Below are 19,175 nucleotides of genomic sequence, written 5' to 3' on the forward strand. Positions count from 1 at the left end.
TTTCTGGGACACATGCTTGTTTGTCCATTACTATCAATTACAGAAAGTGGCATTAAAGACTACGAATCTGTATTTGACAGCAATAGCAAGTAAAATTAATATCAGTTTTACCCAATGTCTATTGGAAAACTATCCCTAAGGACTGAAGAATAGCACACTTAAATTTTACTTTTAAAAACTTTGTTTTTAATATTACCTGTCCCAGTCCATGCTGAATGACCATCAGTAAGTATAAGAACAAAACCAGACTCCAGTGTTTTCTCCCAAGATACTTGTAGATAATAACTTATATTGGGTTCAGAAGCAAGATGGATTCTGCTTATTTTTCTCTCCATTTCTTAATACCTGTAACAGGATAATAAAATTAATATTTTTAAAATAAACTGTAACTCAAATAATGATGTTTTCTGTACTAGCCTCTCAGCTATACAAATACCAAGGAAATAAGAAAATAAGCAAAACAAAAAACCACATAATAGATTCAACCATTAAATTCAGTAAATCATAGTTTTCTTTAATATTAATTCACAATTTTTACAGATGAGAAAAACAGAGGTCCATAAATGGAAAATGATTTGTCCAAGTAATGGAGATAAAAACTATCATCTCAACAATATGAAGAGTAAACTTTACCATTCCTTTTCCCCCAGATTCAACAGCCTCTTTTTCTACCACAAAAGAAATGGTTGCAAGAACTTGTGAGAATGACCTGAAAGTGATCTCACCACTGAAATATTACAGTAATTAGAAAGGATAAAATTGGCCAAGTATCTTAGTCTCTGTCTGGAGAGACTGTGTGGAATGAAAAAGTTGAGTAAGCATAACTCAATGGGGAAAAAAAAAATCTCAGAACCCAACAGCTGGCAGTAACCAGTCATGCCTTGTCTAAGATAGAGATGTCCAGGTTCAGTGACTGAAACACCCCCCATCCACTGAGAAAGCAGCACCCTGTAATAGAGATGAATTGCATCAAATTATCACAGTCTGAGGCCAATAAATGTTTTTGCTTTTTTAAGTTCTGTATTGAAGTATTATATATAAACAGAAAAGTATATATATCAAAAGTACAAAAGTACAACTCAATGAATTTTACACTTGAACAAATCCATGTAAGCAGTACGTACATCAAGAAGCAGAACATTATTGCCCCAAAATTCACTCCCACACTCCCTCCTCTCTAGTGACTGGCATCTCCAAATAACCACTATCCTATCTTCTAACAGAGATGATGGCTTTCAATATTTCTGTACTTTATGTAAATATAAATATAAGGCATGTTCTATTTTGTGCCTGGCTTCTTTTGCTCAACATTAGGTTTGAGAGATTCATTCATACTGTGTGTTACAGTGACAGATGATTTTCAGGGCAGTATAGTATTCTATTATGTAATTATCAAAAAGGTTATTTATTCATTCTAGTAGTGATAGGCATCTGGGTACCTTCCAGATTTTGACTATTACAAACAGTGCTGCCAGAAACATTATGGCAAATATATATGCATTTCTGTTGGGTATACACCTAAGACTAAAATCACTGGATCAGAGGATAAGGATATGTTCAGTTTTGGTACTACACAGCAAATATTTTTCTAAAAGTGTTATACCAGTTTACAACTGGTGTATGAGAATTTTGATTACTACACATTCCTGCAAACATTTTCCATGGTTTTCATGTTAGCCAAATTTTTACTTCATACAATAAAGAACAAAATAAGAATTAGGAGTACAGAATATAGTATCAGAAGTTAGAGTTAAAAGGGAGTCAGATCCAAGATTACCATCATCCACTTGTTAAGTACTCTGCAACTACACAAGAACTTTTATTACTTGAACAAACAGAAATACATAATACAAACATTTTAAAAATCTAATATCATCCTTCCCAAAACAAACTATTCATCTGAACATTTCCCTCTGTCTTTATCTACAGACACACATGTTTAAATAAATCTTATAAATAGATATTGTTTCATATTCCATTTTAGACATATCATTACATGGAAAAAACACCTTTTTTCATGGTGGCACAGAGTTTTACACCTAGCATTCTTAGTGACTAAAAAATAATCCATTAAGCACCATAATTAATGGAAGTATGTTGACATATATATCAGCTCTATCGTTACTGGAACCCTATGAATATAGCAACTAAAAGGAGCCTCATTACATGAATAAAAAACCAAAAGTAAAGTGTAATACCCAAGATCACACACTAAGTGGTGGTGCAAGGACTCAAATCCACCACCTGCTCTTCTTACTAAGGCACTTTGCTTGTCAGTAGGAATGTGGAAGTCTAGTAGGTCTGAAGTTAAGAAAAAGCAGGCTGCTAAGAGACAGGTCCCTAAAATTACCAGATAAAGAAACAGGGTTAGACCATGAAAGAGGTATGCTTAGGGAGCTTCTGCCTTGTGACAGGCATTGCTAGATAAGGAGCCGTTGTTTTAAGACTACTCTAAAAGAAAACTAAGACTTTTATTTCCAGTCCCCCATCAAATGGTAATTAACCAAGTTCATATTCTGCAATCACATGAGACATGTGGAAAACAAAATAGCCAATTCCGATTCTGGATCAAGTTACAAAAAAATGTTTCCAACTCTGATCTCCTATGCCTTATTGTTGACTTCTGGATATGTCTGCTGAAGTTCTGAAAAGGCGAAGCCATCCCAAAGAAGGCTTTCCACAAATGCTTGTCCTTGGATTTCTTTAAAATTATTTCAAACCTGTCACCCATGAGTTCTACCCAATTTTCCTAGTAATATCGGTAGGGGCCATACAGATTAAGCCTAAATCCTCTTACATACAACAGGCCTCTTCTCAAGACTATACATTTGCAGTCAATTAAAACAGTTCTTATAGCATGATCTTTGATGCCCTCACTGCTTTGATTAATCTCCAAAAATTCACTACGGTTAATCTCTGCCACTCAAAGCATAGTTCACTGAATCCCAGCTGATACTCTAGCTGTTCTATAAATAATAAAAAATAGACAAAGACTATTACTTCATCCTAAATAGTGTACTTCTATAATTTCAAGGAAATACCATATTCAGTTTTAATTACTGTTTTTAATGATAGAGTGATAGGGGTTGGGATGAGGGTATTTTGTTATTTTTGGCAGCTACAACATTCTAAAAACTTCTATTTGAGTTTAATTAATATCAACTAAACCATGTTTAGTTGTTTTTCTACATATGTTATTATTAAGTCACATTTACTCTATCCTTTGTAATCTTTGATGATGTTGTCTGATGTGTTTGCAGGGGTTTAATTTTATGTTTTATATTGGCTTATTAAGGTTACATTGAATAGTGATTCTGTTCCTGCGACCCAACATATTTATAATCTCTCTCTGACCTTGTCATCTAGAAATCTGATAAACCTCTTCTTCTAAGTATTCAAGTCATGTACATAAAATGTGGAGCAGAACAAGCTCAGGCATAGACCTGTATAGGCTGCCATTAGAAACACCCTCAAGTAGACATCCATCAATACTACATGGGTACGCCCCTTTATATTTTCAAGTCACAAAAATGTAAGGAGAATTCTTGGCAAAATCTATCTACTCTACCAGTCTATCAATGCTATGTAAAAGAACAACAACAACAACAAAAAATTAAAACTGTTAAGTGATCCTACTCTTATTTATAACAATTATTGGTTCTTTTTCTTTTAATCCAAAAGCAATTAATCTGGTAAATCACTCTAGAATCTTGTCCAGATTGACTTCAAGTTTATCAGACTGTAAAATGACATATTTTATTTAGTTCAAGCTGATACCTATATCAGTACTGTAAAACTGATTTTGTGAGCTTCATTAAAAGATGCTTATACTGTAAAAGCTAATAAAACTAGAGAAAAAGACATAAAAATTATAAATATGCAAAGAGAAAACATTATAAAAAGTCAGAATCAGGAACAAAGCATAAACTTCCAACATGAAAATTTTAAAACTATTATTTAATCACATAGCATGAATGTCTTACTAGATGATCGTTTTTAAAAAGACATTATAAAGTAATACTTGTAGCCCCATCATTAGGCATGTAAAAATTTTGGATATATTGAAATTTGTAGGCTTGATATCATAATTACCAAAAAAATTTATTTTTAAATATTCCGTTTAGTCAAATTTTTTTATACAATTAGGTCCTTTGCCTAGATATGTTTAATTCTGAAATGCTTTATCCATTTGTGAATATTTTCTTCATTTCAGTTAGTCAATATACTTAACAGGCAGTAAATTATTTACATGCTCTGTAATCCTTAAATTTGAAAATTACTGGAAAATCTGTGTTACCGTTTTTCTATGCCAATCATTAAAAAATACATACATTTTAAGGCTTAGGTAATTCTAATTGGCTCAAAACCCACAATTTTGGGGGTGAGGTACATGGGAGGGTGTAGGAACTACTTATGGCATAGCATTTTTTGCCTCTATAGTATTTCCATACAAACATACACAGATGCACACAAACTTATACAGATTATTTTTTCTTAAACTTACCTTAAGAACCATGGCTATTGTTACCATTAATATAATTTTGTGAAAGGAAAATACAGCACTTAAAATTACTGTGAAATAGCGATTGGTTTCATTGCTTCTTGTAAAACCATATTTGAACCAAGTGACAAATTTCTAATTATAGAGAAAATTTTGTTTAAAATTCAATATTCCAGATGCCTGTCAGTAACTCCTACTTTCACAATGATATAAAGAGCTTTAGTCTCAATTGTTAAAAAGACATCTGGGGATCAGTTTTAAGAACATCTTTGAATTATTCATGTTTCAAATATTTTCCAATTTTCTAATTCTAGGTATTTGTGACAAAATTACATGATTTTACTTTAAAGATTCTATTATTTAGTAAACTCAGATTTGAAACTTTGGAGACTTGTGAACCATGTTAAATCAATTAACATATTAATAGCCCATAAATGACAACACAGTATCCTATAATTACCTTGTGCCTCAGTAGCCTCAGAAATGTTCTTTGTATCAAATAAGTCTTAATTTCCTGATAATATACTATTTGAACCAGTTTTGAAAGCCCTACATTCTTTCACTTACTGAGATCACTCGCTTATGAAATATCAAATACAAAACATCTAATAAGAATCACCCATGGAAAGAGAAAAAAAAAAGATGACTTGGAATGTCTTTTAAGATTCAGTTGGAACAAATGATCTCTTTGCTTTCACCGTTTCTGTAAATGGGAATAGTCAGCCATAGTTTTTTGCCCCAAGACTGCTTGAAGAAAGGGGGTGGAATCCTCTTCAGAGGGACTGATTGATTAGGGATATGAGAAAGCCTATGTTTTGTTTTCTAAGGACACTAAAGGTCACGTTAGTATCAGCACCTCTCCCAGACAGAGCCAAGGATCTAAGACAAGCCTGCAGGTGGAAACAGTTGGGTCCCACCCCAATTTGTACATCAGTAGCTTTATTGAGAGTTCAGAACAGTTGAGAATTGAGAAGCTTATCTTTAGTACTTTGTGTCTTTGATACTTGGCCTCTCTCTTAGAAGAGAAATAAGTTGTTGGCTGGTATGCAATTGATGTGATCTAAGGTCTGAACAAATGCCATTCACAGTTGCTTCTGAATAAACAAGACGCTTTTTAAATTAGTTTACAAAGAATTTTGTATGCCCTTTTGGATGCTGATAGGAGCAGCGCAGAAGCCAACTCTCTTAGGTCAGCTCAAGTTAGTTACAACACTATATCATTGATAACACTATTTTGAACTTGAGCTTCTTTTATTTTCCTTTATAGTAAATTATGGCTTCCTTTTAAGCTGCTTGGGCTGCAGGTGTTCAAACTTCTGCAGCTCTGCCAAAGAGTTGTACTTTACAGATCAGAAAGCGCTAAATGCATGTTTCTAATGAAGCAATTAACTTAAGTGCCCCCTTGTTGAGAAAAGTAGGCTGATACCTAAAGCGAGTTCAGAATAAAGATCAGCACACAGCATATGCTGTAAATAGTCTGTAATTAGATTCCTGTTTACATTATTTTGTTTGACCTTATTATTTTTATTCTTAAAAAATGAAAAGAAAGAAAATGTAAATTGCAAACCAAAAGTATGGTCACAGATTGTTTTAAAGTCTTATCACATTATAAAATTCAAAGACAGGAACATATATAATTGCTAGATAAAAGGAAAGAAAGGTTCATGCAACCACTACTAAGCTATTCACTTCTGAGACAAACATCACACAACAATTTAGGAAAACTAAGTGCAAATAAAAAGACTATTTCTTGTTTAGTATTTTTTAAAACCATTGACTATTTACATTTCACCGTTTTATCAGAATTCCCATTTCCCACATTAAAGATTATTTTTAACCGAATAATTTATTGCTAGCATGTTCATCATTAATAGCCTGCCAACTTGCTGGTTGGTGTTACCAAAGAGTAAATTAAGATTTTTTTTTAAATGACCACAAAAGTCAATTTGCCTTTAAATTTCGAAAGCAATTAAAACAAAAATACCAAGCAACACTTCTACATAAAAAGTGCTTTCCTAAAATATTATTTCCAAGTTAGATTTTCTCTAAACATCAAGTATAACAAATTCACAGGATTACTAAATACCCTTCTAATCATGTGAGAATTAACTTCATTTTAATAATTTTGAAAGTAAAGTAACCACCCATCCAGGTATTCCTGGTATTTTCCTAATGTTCAAATGAAGTCCCAAGACCTGGGAAATCTCTCAATCCCAGGCAAACCACAATGGTTGGTGACCATAAGGTGGTAAAACACAGTTACAACTGCTAACATAATCTTATTCAAAAACTTGTAATATACAGCTGATGTATGAGGAAGACATTAAATTAATCTGATGCTTTAGGAATAGAGCATTAGTACTATAAAATAAGTCTAAAAAATAAGGCAGCTCTGTTAAGGTCACAGCCCATTTTTAATTACCTCTTATGACTGTGGAATGCCAGCTGCTGCCATTCCAAATATCATCTTACTGCTCATTTCCTCTGCTTATCTTTTAAAAACATCATTAATAATCATTAGTTTCAGTGATAAATGTAAATTTCACTTCCTCTTCTTTCCTACTCTAACCCTATAAAGTAGGTATTAAAAAGCAATAAAATGACCTAATACATGACAAATTTCCCACATACTATTTAATACCTAGCTCCAAAGTGCCCTTAAAATTGGACCCTAAGTTCCAAGACTGTAACTTCCTTCATATTCATCAAATGGCCACTTTTGATTACAAATAAACTTGGCAGAAAGGATGAGAGTATACTTATCATTTTGGAAACTTTCTAGACTGTCACAAGAACACTTTAGTTCTAATTGCAGCATCATGTGAGAATGACACTTAACAGAACTGAAGAGAAGAGATAAGATAGTACCTGAAATACAGCATTTACTAAGCAGCAGTCTTTTTTCAACAAGAACTTAGTAATTATGATTTCTTAAGCCTCAGAATTTTTGACACCTCTCATATTTCAATTCCAAAAGAGTGAGGGTGCTCCTATGAAACATCACCAATTAAGCATATATACAGTCTTTTCTATTTTAAAAAAGAAAAGTGTTTTTCAGAACTGAAATGTAACTAAAAGCACTTGTATTAAAAAGGAGTAAAACTTACAACGTACTTTTTCTTCAACTCACAAACCCATCATTTACTTAAAATTGTACCCATTTATCTGCATATTTCTTAATGGCAAACAAGAGGACAAATGATAAGATTGAGGAACTTAGTCTGAGAAAGAAAAAAAAAAAACTATAACCATACCCTCAAATTCAACAATACAAACATTTTTAGAAACTACATAAAATTACCAACATTTCACAATTTTCAATGTATAAAAATGACAATTTCATTCAGTTCAGATAATAGTAACAATTAAAATTACACATAAGGACTTACATTCCTAACTGAGTGAGTGATTACCTATTTATTTCCCACACTGCAGTTTCTCAGTCTAAGTTACTTTTGACCACATCCCTGAATACATTTTGGACAACACTGATGAGAGGAAGATCCAAAGTATAAGCAAGACTCTATTCTGAATTACCTTGGTTTATATATTCTCAAAGTGGACTGAAATGTGTACCTAAAATTCAAGTCAGGCTCTATTCTCTCTTGTAAGTGTAAAAGTTCTAATACCTCCAGGGGCCACACAGATCAGGAGTGAGGCTATATGTGTCCATTGTATGAGGAGTGGGGACTATGGGAAACTAGAAATTATAAGTACCATATAAAGTGGTAGCTATTACTTACTGCAAAGCAGATTGTTGTCATGGGTAAGTACTGGTCCTTAGTATTCTGTTATTCAGATTATTTAAGAAACTGACAAATCCCTATTTTTATACAGAAGTCAACTGGCTTTTAAATGTTGGCTCACTTTTTTTCAAAACACTGAGTATAAAGTTTCCAAAATTGTAAATGTATACCTAAAATAAGAATTCTGCACCCATCCACAGACAAAAATCCCATTGTAGGAGTCTTGGGATTTAGGCAGAAGGTTGTAAAACCCCAGTGGAGCCCAAGACTCAGAAAGGTCATTCTGAGGGCACAAACTTGCACCTAGACACACAGATTGGGCTCCTGGGTTTAAACTCAGAAACAATTTTGTTCCCCAAACAGCTTGGCTTCAGACCCCTTTGGCTTTTGCAACCAAAACCATCTGCCAAGGGGTCCTGGAGGAATTATACACCCAAGTGCAGCGTAAAGGGTGGTCAGCCCACCAACATCAGTCTTGGCAGTCTACCCAAGAGTTACCCTGTAATTCAGCTACAGCCCCGCTCATTTGTGGTCCAGTTTATTACTGCTCACACAAAAATCCAGAGAAACACCCGTCTGAGCCACTAGGACAGGACTGCCACCCTCTATCCCAAAGCAGATCCCAAGGGGGACCTTTCTTGGCTACAGCACCTTTGTGCTGCAGCCCAGGAAATATCCTGCCCATGTAGGGAACTGCTGAGAGACTCATATCTGAGTCACGAAGGCAGGCTTACCAGCCTCCATCCCACATAAGATTCTCATAGGGCTCAGTCTCAGCTCCAGCTCCGCTCGACCACATCAAGGGAACTATCCCACCTCTGCAAAGAACTTCCTGGATTCATGTAAGTCTGAGCCACTGGGACAGGTGTGTCTACCTATATCCCACAGCATATCCTGGAAGGGCTCAGTTTCGGTTCCAATCCTCTTGTGGAGAACTATCTTGCCTGGAGAGGGAACTGTTGAAAAAAAGGCATCCGTCTTAGTAATACCAGAATAGGCTTGCCAGCTCCTGTCCCACAGCAGATTGTGAAGGGGCCGTCTCAGCTCTAGCCCTTCTCACTACAATTGGAGAACTATCCTGAAAGTACAACTATCTGCTAGGAGACTCATGATCTGCACACTGGGACAGACTTGTTAGCCTCCAATCCACAGCAGATCCTAAAGTGGCCCTGGTTAGCTACAGCCTCTCTCTACTGCAGTCCAAGCATAAGACTGCCTACATAGAAAACTACTAGAAGACTAGCCAGTTTGAGTGACTAGGACAGGCTTGCTAGCCTCCACCCCACAACAGATCCTCAGCAAATTTTGACAACAAACAGGTACTTGTTCTGACTTAGGAGGGGGTTTAACCAGAGTAGCCTCCAGCCTCAAAGCCTACCTTCTTGCCCCACTGAGCATTTCCAATAAGCATTTCTATTGAGCATAAAAATTGGTCCATCCATCCCAATCCACTTAACCTCAAGGACGCTCCTGCAACCCTGTCCAACTGCTGAACTCAAATAAAGTTATTTGAGTTTGGCCAAGCCTGATCAGAGGCAATCTCTGTGCTCATTCAGCAGCTCAGCCTAATTGCAGAGCTCAGACAGTGGTCCTGTCAGATAAGAAGACCTATGTAGCTACCCAAAAAAATTCAGAGCAAAGGTAGCAGGCCAGCTTTCTAGAGAACCTAAAAGCAAGTTGTATCTGCTAAGGATCACTACTAGCTGACTCCTCCAGAAGTATAAGCTAGAATAAATAGTAAAGTTCTATCCCTGCCAAAGAACATCTGTAAAAGTTGGAAAAGGAGGTTGTCTCCACAAATGTGGTTGTTTCCACAAATGTGCAAACACCAACACAAGGACACAGGATTATAAAGACTCAGAAAATCATGACACCTCCAAAAGAAATGAATAAAGTTCCAGCAATTCATCTCAAAGAAAATGAAATCTATAAGATAGTAAAACAAAAGAATTCAGAATAATCCTTATTAAAAAGTTAAATCAACAATGCATGGTGGCTCACACCTGTAATTCCAGCAACTAAGGGGGCTGAGGCTGGAGGATTGCTTGTGTCCAGGAATTCAAGGCTACAGTGAACTATAATCTTGCCACTGTACTCCAGCCTCAAGCCTAAGAGATAGAGTGAAACCTTGACTCTTTAAAAAAAAAAATTTAATTAACTATAAGAATATACAAATAAAAAATTAAAATTTGAAAACAATAAATGAACAAAATGAAAAGTTTGACAAAGAAATAGAACCAATTAAAAAAAAAAAAAAAGCAGAAATCCAGGAGATGAAGAATTCAATGACTGAACTGAAAAATGAAATAGAAAGCTTGCATAGCTGCCTTGAGGAAGCTGAAAATACAAAATATAAACAAAACTAAGCTTTTTAAATAAAAATAAACAAAACTGACAAACCTTTAGCTAGACTAACCAAGAGAAGAAGATAAAAAACTGAAAATCAGAAATAAAAGAGAATACATTCCAACTGGCATCACAGGAATACAAAGGATTTTAAGAGATTATTATAAACAATTATATGGCAAAATAAAATGAATACCTAGAGGAAATGAATAAATTTCTAGATACATATAACCTGCCAAGACTGAATCATGAAGAAACAGAAAATCTGAACTGACCAATAGCAAAAGAGTTTTAAAGACTTCTACCAAGAAAAAGCCCCAAACCTGACGGTTTCACTGCCGACTTCTGCAAAATATTTCAAGAACTAATACCAATTTTCTACAAACTATTCCTGAAAAATCAAAGAGGACAGAGTACTTCCGAACTCTCTCTCTTTTTTTTTTTTTTTTTTGAGACAGAGTCTCACACTGTTGCCCAGGCTGTAGTGCAGTGGTGCGATCTCAACTCACTGCAACCTCCACCTCTTGGGTTCAAGCAATTCTCCTGCCTCAGCCTCCTCAGTAGCTGGGATTACAGGCGTGCACCACCAGGCCCAGCTAATTTTTTTTGTATTTTTAGTAGAGATAGGGTTTCACCATGTTGGCCCAGATGGTCTTGATATCCTGACCTCGTGATCCGCCCGCCTCAGCCTCCCAAAGTGCTGGGATTACAGGTGTGAGCCACCAAGCCCAGCTTCATAAAAGCCACCAAACTCGTTTAATGAAGGCATCATTACTCTCATCTCAAAGCCAGAAAAGAACATCCCAAGAAAAGAAAACTACAGGTCAATATCCTTGAAGATCAAAGATAAAAAAATCCTCAACAAAATATTAGCAAACCAAATTCTACAACACATTAAAAGGATCTTTCACAATGATCAAGAGGATTTATCTGTGGTATGCAAAGACAGTTCAAATATGCAAATCAATAAATATGATGTACCACATTAACAGAATGAAGGAAGAAAATAATTAGGAATACGTTAACCAAGGTGAAATACCTGGACACTTATAACTCTAAAACATTAATGAAAGAACTGGAAGAAAGACACAAATAAATAGAAAGATAGCCCATGTTCATGGACTGGAAGAATATTGTTAAAATACCCATATTAGCCAAAGTGATTTAAGATTCAATACAATCTCTACCAAAATTGTAACATTATCTTTCTCATAGATGTAGAAAAAAGAATCCTAAAATTTATATAAAAACACATACACACACAACACCACTGAATAGCCAAGGCAATCATAATCAAAAAGAACAAAGCATTCAAACTCTACTCCAAAAGGGTAGTAATTAAAACAGCATAGTACTGTTTTATTTTTATAAACAGACACATTTATGCCTATTATAAATAGGTAAAACAAATAGATACAGTGACCAATGGAACAGAATAGAGAGTTGAGGAAAACACTCACATATTTATAGTCAATCGATCCTTGACAAAGGTGTAAAGAATATATAATGAGAAAAGGACAATCTTGTCAATAAATGACACTGGGAAAACTAGATAGCCATATGAAATTGGACCCTTATCTCATACCACATGCAAATATCAACTCTAAACGGTGTTTATTATTAAAGATTTAAACATAAGACCAGAAACTATATAACTACAAGCAAGAAATAGGGGGAAATTATACAACATTGGTCTGGGCAATGATTTTTGTTTGTTTGTTTTTTAGATTTGACATTAAAAGCACAGGAAACAAAAGCAAAGATAGACAAATGGGATTACACCAAACTAGAAAGCTTCTGCACATCAAAGAAAACAATCAGCAGAGTCAAGGGACAACCTACAGAATGAAGAAAATATTTGTAGCCCATACAACTGATAAGGGGCTAATATCCAAAATATAGAGGAAATCAAACAGCTCTACAGAAACAAAACAGATAATCCAATAAAAACATGAGCTACTGATCTGAATGGATATTTCTCAAAAGAAGACATCGGAATAACTGACAGATACTTGAAAAAATGCTCACCATCACTAATCATTAGGGAGACAGAAATTAAAATCACAATTAGATATCACCTCCTATCAGTGAGAATGGCCATTATCAACAAACAACAAACATTTGCTAGAAGGTGGAGAAAAGGGAAACCTTGTACACTGTTGATAGGAACATAAATTAGTATAACCACTATGGAAAACAGTATGGAGGATCCTGAAAAAGTAAAAACAGAATTACCATATGATTCAGCAATCCCGCTTGAGTATTTACCTGAAAGTTTTAAAATCAGAATGTGGAAGAGACATCTGTATTCCCATATTCACAGCAGCACTAGACAATCGTCAAGTTATGGAATAAACCTAAATGTCTATCAGAGGATAAATGAATACAAAAAATACGTATACACACAATGGAATACTATTCAAACTTTAAAAAATAAAAATAATTTTGTAATTTGTGATATGACAGATGGAACTGGAGGACGTACCCTAAGTGAAGTAAGCCAGGCACAGAAAGACAAATGCCACATGTTCTCACTTGTATGTAGAATCTAAATTAATTGAACGCACAGAAGCAGAGAGTAGAATGGTGGCTACCAGAGGCTGAATGATAGGGGAACAGGCAGTTGATATGGTTTGGCTCTGTGTCCCCATCCAAATCTCATCTAGAATTGTAATCCCCAAGTGTTGAGGGAGGGACCCGGGACCTGGTGGGAGGTGATTGGATCACGGGACAATTTCCCCCATGCTGATACATAATAGAGAGTGAGTTATCACAAGAGCTAATGGTTTTAAAAGTGTTTGGCAGTTCCCATTCACTCTTCTCTCTCACCTGCCACCATGTTAAGATGTGCCTGCTTTCCCTTCCACCATGATTGTCAGTTTTTTGAGGCCTCCATACCCATTCAGAACAGTCAATTAAATCTCTTTTCCTTAGGCAGCTTCTCATAGCAGTGTGAAAACAGGCTAATACAACAGTCAGAGTATAAAGCCTCAGTTATATATGAGAAATGTCTGACTTTTTAATTTTAGATTAACTGTACAGCAGGGAGGAACATAGCTAATAATTGAGTACTGTACATTTCAATATTGCTATAAATGTCTAATGCTCTCATCACAAAAAAATGTTAAATACTTGAGGGAATATACATATTAATTAGCTTAATTTAATCACTCTACATTGTATTCAAAATCATATCACTTTGTACCTCATAAATATAAGTAACCATATGATAAATAATATAAATAAATAAAATTTAACAAAGGAAAAATACTGAGTTATGTGTGATATTATAAGAAATATGTTTGAAGTTTGTCCCGTGCTCCTCCCACAGAGTTGGCAAAACCCTTGAAATTGCCTGAGTGACAGGAATGTTTTTGTTATTCATAAGGAACTGCTTTCAATTACACCTGAGTTTATAATAATGAAGTGATTTAGAGTAAGGCCTCTGGACAGCCTCAGGATGAAGCTGGTCACCAGAAACACCAAGTCATTAGTAGGCTGGGATTTTCAGACCCTCCGCCCTACCCTCCACACCTCCCATGCTCCCAGAAAAGGAGATTGAGCTCTTTAAAAATTCAAATTTGGAGGTATATAAGTCCGTTTTCACACTGCTGATGAAGACATACCCGAGACTCAGTAATTTATACCAGAAAGAGAGTTGAATGGACTTACAGTTCTACATTGCTGAGGAGGCCTCACAATCGTGGCAGAAAGCAAGGAGGAGCAATTCATGTCTTACATGTATGGCAGCACGCAAAGAGAGAGCGCCTGTGCAGGGAAACCCTCCCCCCTTATAAAATCATCAGATCTTGTGAAACTTATTCATTATCATGATAAAAGCATGGGAAAGATCTGCCCCCATGATTCAATTACCTCCCACTGGGTCTCTACCACAAAATGTGGGAATTCAATAGGAAATTTGGGTCGGGACACATCCAAACCAAATCAGGAGGCTTAGGACAGAGGATCACTGGAGCCCAGGAATTTGAAGTTACAGTGAGCTATAATTATACTAGCTACACTCCAACCTGGGTGACAGAGTGAAACCCTGTCTCAAAAAACAAAACTCTTAAACAAGGAGATGTGAACAGTTTCCTGCTTGGCGCACACATTATGGTGCTGAAAGGTGGCATGCCCACAGAAGGGTGCTGAAGGCCTGTTCCCCTGCCCCCATACCTTTCCCTATGTGTCCTCTCTCATTTGGCTATTCCTAAGTTGTATCTTTTGTACTAAGCCAGTAAAGGTAAAGAAAGTGTTTTTCAATTTCTATGAGCCATTATAGCAAATGATCAAACCTGAGCAATGGTATCATGGGAAACCTTAATTTACAGCTGGTTGGTCAAAAGTACACGTGACTCAGGACTTGTGACTGGCATCTGAAGTGGGGGCAATTTTGTGGGACTAAACCCATGACCCTGTGGGATCTGACACTAACCCTAGATAGATGGTATTTGAATCGGATTGAATTGTTGAATTCCCACTTGGTGTTAGAGAACTAGAGTTCTGACTGGCCTCCAAGGACCTCAAGTCAGTTATCTTATTACCCAACTGGGGAAAAAAAAGAGGGTTTAATATAGGAAGGATATTGCGATAATGATTCTCAGCAGACTCTCTGCCAGTTCTCCTGATGGAAAGGGCCTGGAGATGAGTCATACAATCAGCAGAAAGCTGAATCAATCAGCAGAAAGCTCAGCTAGTGACGGTTTGAAATGGAACTTTGAAAATTTCAAAATTCTACTACCATTCTGTTAGATTCTCATGTGGTAGCCTCTCCAACATTCGAATGAAGCAAGCAACAAAATTAATCCAGATTAGAAGTCATCTGTTATTAAGGTATCAAAATTTAGGAGGCTATACTTCTACAAGTGTACTGTCTAATAGCACTTAGTTACCTGCAAAATTGGCACTATCTTCAGTCAGGCAGCAGTGAAACAAGGCCACACAGTTTAAAAAAAAAAAAAAAAAGAGTATCTTTAAATTACCTTATTGATCAGAAAGACTAATCTATTGGTGGCCTCTTTATGGCTACAACTTAACATCAATTTTAAAACAAAAGCTTAAAAAGATTGTCAGACTTCTTCAAAGGATTCTGAAATAGCATTAAATCAAACATGTTCCTGCCTATAAAGTACAATGAAGTGAAAATGAAGTCAAGTCATCAACAATCTTCAAATTTCAGAACAATCAAGAATGATTATCTTATTAGAAAGAAGTTGGAAATGTTATATGCATCAACAATCTTCAAACTACAGAACTATCAAGAATAATTTTCTCCACTTTCGGAAGCCGAGGTGGGTGGATCACGAGGTGAAGAGATCAAGACCATCCTGGCTAACATGGTGAATCCCCGTCTCTACTAAAAACACAAAAAATTAGCCAGACGTGGTGGCACATGCCTATAATCCCAGCTACTCAGGAGGCTGAGACAGGAGAATCACTTGAACCCAGCAGGTGGAGGGAGGTTGTGGTGAGCTGAGAATGCGCCATTGCACTCCAGCCTGGGCAACAACAGCGAAACTCCATCTCAAAAAAAAAAAAGAAGAATTTCCTCATTAGGGAGAAGTTGGGAATGTTACATGTCTTAGAAAAAACTTATTATTTTTAATGAAACACTTCCCCAAAAGAATTAATGAAATGTTTATTAACAGATGAAGCCACACTACTTTGTGCAAGAGAAGCAATTTTGTACTGCAAAATGCAAAAAGCTGATCTGAAAAGCCATTCAAAGTTGTTAGTTTCAGAGTCACTTAATACTTTGTTTAAATTTCCCATTAAGTTCAAATAACGAACTGAAATCAATCTACAGAACATCAGTTGTAAAATTCCACTCCATCTACCAATCATTCATTAAGGAAGCACAAAGTGCAAACTTCATGTTCAATAAGAACCCCAGCAGATCAAGAGAAAAAAAAAATGATACCTTCTCTCCAGAAACTTTTCAGCCACATAGAACATGACAATACAGAGTTTTATATAAATTATAATTAAACCTTTTGTTATAAAAATAATAAGTAAATATATACTGGGTAGTATGTAATTTTGCTATAGCAGAATTAAAGTACTAATAAAATAATGACAAGATATGTCAAATACATGATAAATGACATATGAAGATGCCACATTTTCTAAGGTAAAAAAAATTACAGGACCAATATAAACAAAAATAAGAGGTATAAGAGAAGGTTTGCATGAGGAATCCAACGTTCAAAAAATGAAATACCAACAATCTACTAGTAGATTCACCAGCAGCAACAACGTTACAATTCCAATGCCTTGAAAATTATTTTTCCTTAACAATTAAAATGTGTATTACTAAATTCAATTCTGCCTGCATGAATAGTCCACTTTGACCAAGGTACAGGAATGCCCAGTGAAACGTCAGAAATACAAAGTATCCAGAAAATGCCAACTGACGTACATGCTTTTGATTATAACAAGGCACAAGGCAGGTAGCTCCAAATTAATTAAAGAAGAGATATACACCAAAATAAACTACTAAATTTCCATAAATAAGGATTTTTTGGTATATTTCAGTATGACATCTTGCTGCTGAAACAATGACCATGTTATGACTGGGATAATTTTTTTTTTTTTTTGACACAGGGTCTCACTCCGTCACCTAGACTGGAGTGCAGTGGCGCAATCTCAGCCCACTGCAACCTCCACCTCCCAGCCTCAAGCGATTCTCCTGCCTCAGCCTCCTGAGTATCTGGAATTACAGGCAAGCACCACCATGCCCAGCTAATTTTTGTATTTTTAGTAGTGATGGGGTTTCACCACATTTGCCAGGCTGGTCTCGAACTCCTGACCTCAAATGATCCACCCAACTCAGCCTCCCAAACTGCTGGGATTACAAGTGTGAGCCACTGTGCCTGGCCGACCAGGACAAATTTTATAGGTCGTTATTATTTAGAAATGCTTGTGTTTTTTTTGTTTTTTGTTTTGTTTTTTGAGACATGGTCTCACTCTGTCAGCCAGGCTGGAGTGCAGTGGCACAATCTCAGCTCACTGCAACCTCTGCCTCCTGGGTTCATGCAATTCTCATGACTCAGTCTCCCAAGTAGCTGGGATTATAGGTGCATGCCACCACACTCAGCTAATTTTTTGTATTTTTGGTAGAGATGGAGTTTCGCCATGTTGGCCAGGCTGGACATGAACAACTATCCTTAGATGATCCACCCTCCTCAGTCTCCCAAAGTGCTGGGATTATGGGAGTGAGCCACCATGCCTGGCCTAGAAGTGCCTGATTTTTTATGTAAACCTTGTATAGAGGTTATACATAACAGAGGTATCTATTTAGCTGATGGCCAAAAAAATTCAACCAAGTAAGAACATTCCAGAACATGACCATCATGGTTAGGCTGTTAGGTGAGAACATTTGCTTCAGGTATGTCTGATTTAATATCTAAGGGATTTATTTGACTCTGGACAAAATGAGAAGGAACGACAATCAGCCAATGTCTTAGAAAACTGTTTTTGATAAAAAAAAAAAAAAACTAGATAAAAAGTGAAAAATTAAATTAAGACACATATACAGTTGATCCTTGAACAACTGAAGGTTTGTTCTGTGTGGGTCCACTTATACACAAAATTTTTTCAAGAAACGTTATGCCAAGTGTGTCTGCCTCTCCTGTCTCCTCTTCCACCTCTTCTACCTTTGCCACCCCTGCCAATTAAATGATAGCACAATCAATCCTTCTCATCCTCCTCTTCACCAGGTAGCTCAACATGAAGACGATGATGAAGACCGTTATAAAGATCGTCTTCCACTTAGTGAATAGTAAGTCTATTTTCCCTTCCTTAGAATTTACTTTTTTATAGCTTACTTTATTGTAAGAATACAGTACATAACATATAAAACAGATAAAATATGTATTAATCAACTGTTTATGTTATTGATGAGACTTCTGGTCAACAATAAACTATTAGTAGTTAAGTTCTGGGTGAGCCAAAAGTTACACATGGATTTTTAATTGTATGAGAGGTTAGTGTCCCTAACTCCTGTATTGGTCAAGGGATCTGTATACCTAATAACAATGTTATGTTACTATATGGACTTAATAAATCATTCATTTCTTCTAAGAATTCATATAATGTTATGAAGTGGTTAAATAATTAGATTGCTATTTAAAAATCACCTATCTCTACCATTAGAAAGGAGAAGCAATGAGAAAACAAGTCCTGATACTCATGTTTTATGTTCTTAAGGTTGTTTTAGGACTGTCGTTCAAGAACTTGTTAAGTTTAAACTTCTAAAAGTCTGCAAAACAATGTAAGATTGTGTGGTTCTAATTACTTGATATAAAAGCTCAAATGTCTAATTTGCATCAAATGCTCTTGGTTAAAATACAGTGATATTCAGATAGGAATTAACAGTGGTGATCTGTAATATTCAACCAAATATATGAACTCTACTTGCTCATTACTCTGTAGATTTTCTATTGATACATATTTGTCAGATAATGATAACCAGGTCAAATTTCCTTACCACATATAAAGTGCAAAAATTGCTATTTTCTATATTAACTTTTAAGAAGTTCTCAGAGTATAAACTTTTGTCTCCCCAAATTAATATCTAAGTC

The 19,175-nt window shown here is 35.7% G+C and overlaps 1 protein-coding gene across 6 annotated transcripts in view; it reads right to left on the reverse strand.

Annotated features, from left to right (window-relative positions):
- The window catches only part of XRCC4 (X-ray repair cross complementing 4), a 268,691-nt gene that overhangs the window by 241,097 nt on the left and 8,419 nt on the right, over positions 1–19,175 (reverse strand). For all 6 annotated transcript variants that reach the window (XM_003920785.4, XM_074384107.1, XM_074384100.1 and 3 more), the window contains one exon: positions 197–345. In XM_003920785.4, the coding sequence (XP_003920834.1) occupies positions 197–335 (139 nt within the window). In that variant the 5' untranslated portion in view covers positions 336–345. The remainder of the gene's footprint in view (positions 1–196; positions 346–19,175) is intronic.

This window comes from Saimiri boliviensis, chromosome 1 (genome assembly GCF_048565385.1).
Source record: "Saimiri boliviensis isolate mSaiBol1 chromosome 1, mSaiBol1.pri, whole genome shotgun sequence".
NCBI classification, from domain to species: domain Eukaryota; kingdom Metazoa; phylum Chordata; class Mammalia; order Primates; family Cebidae; genus Saimiri; species Saimiri boliviensis.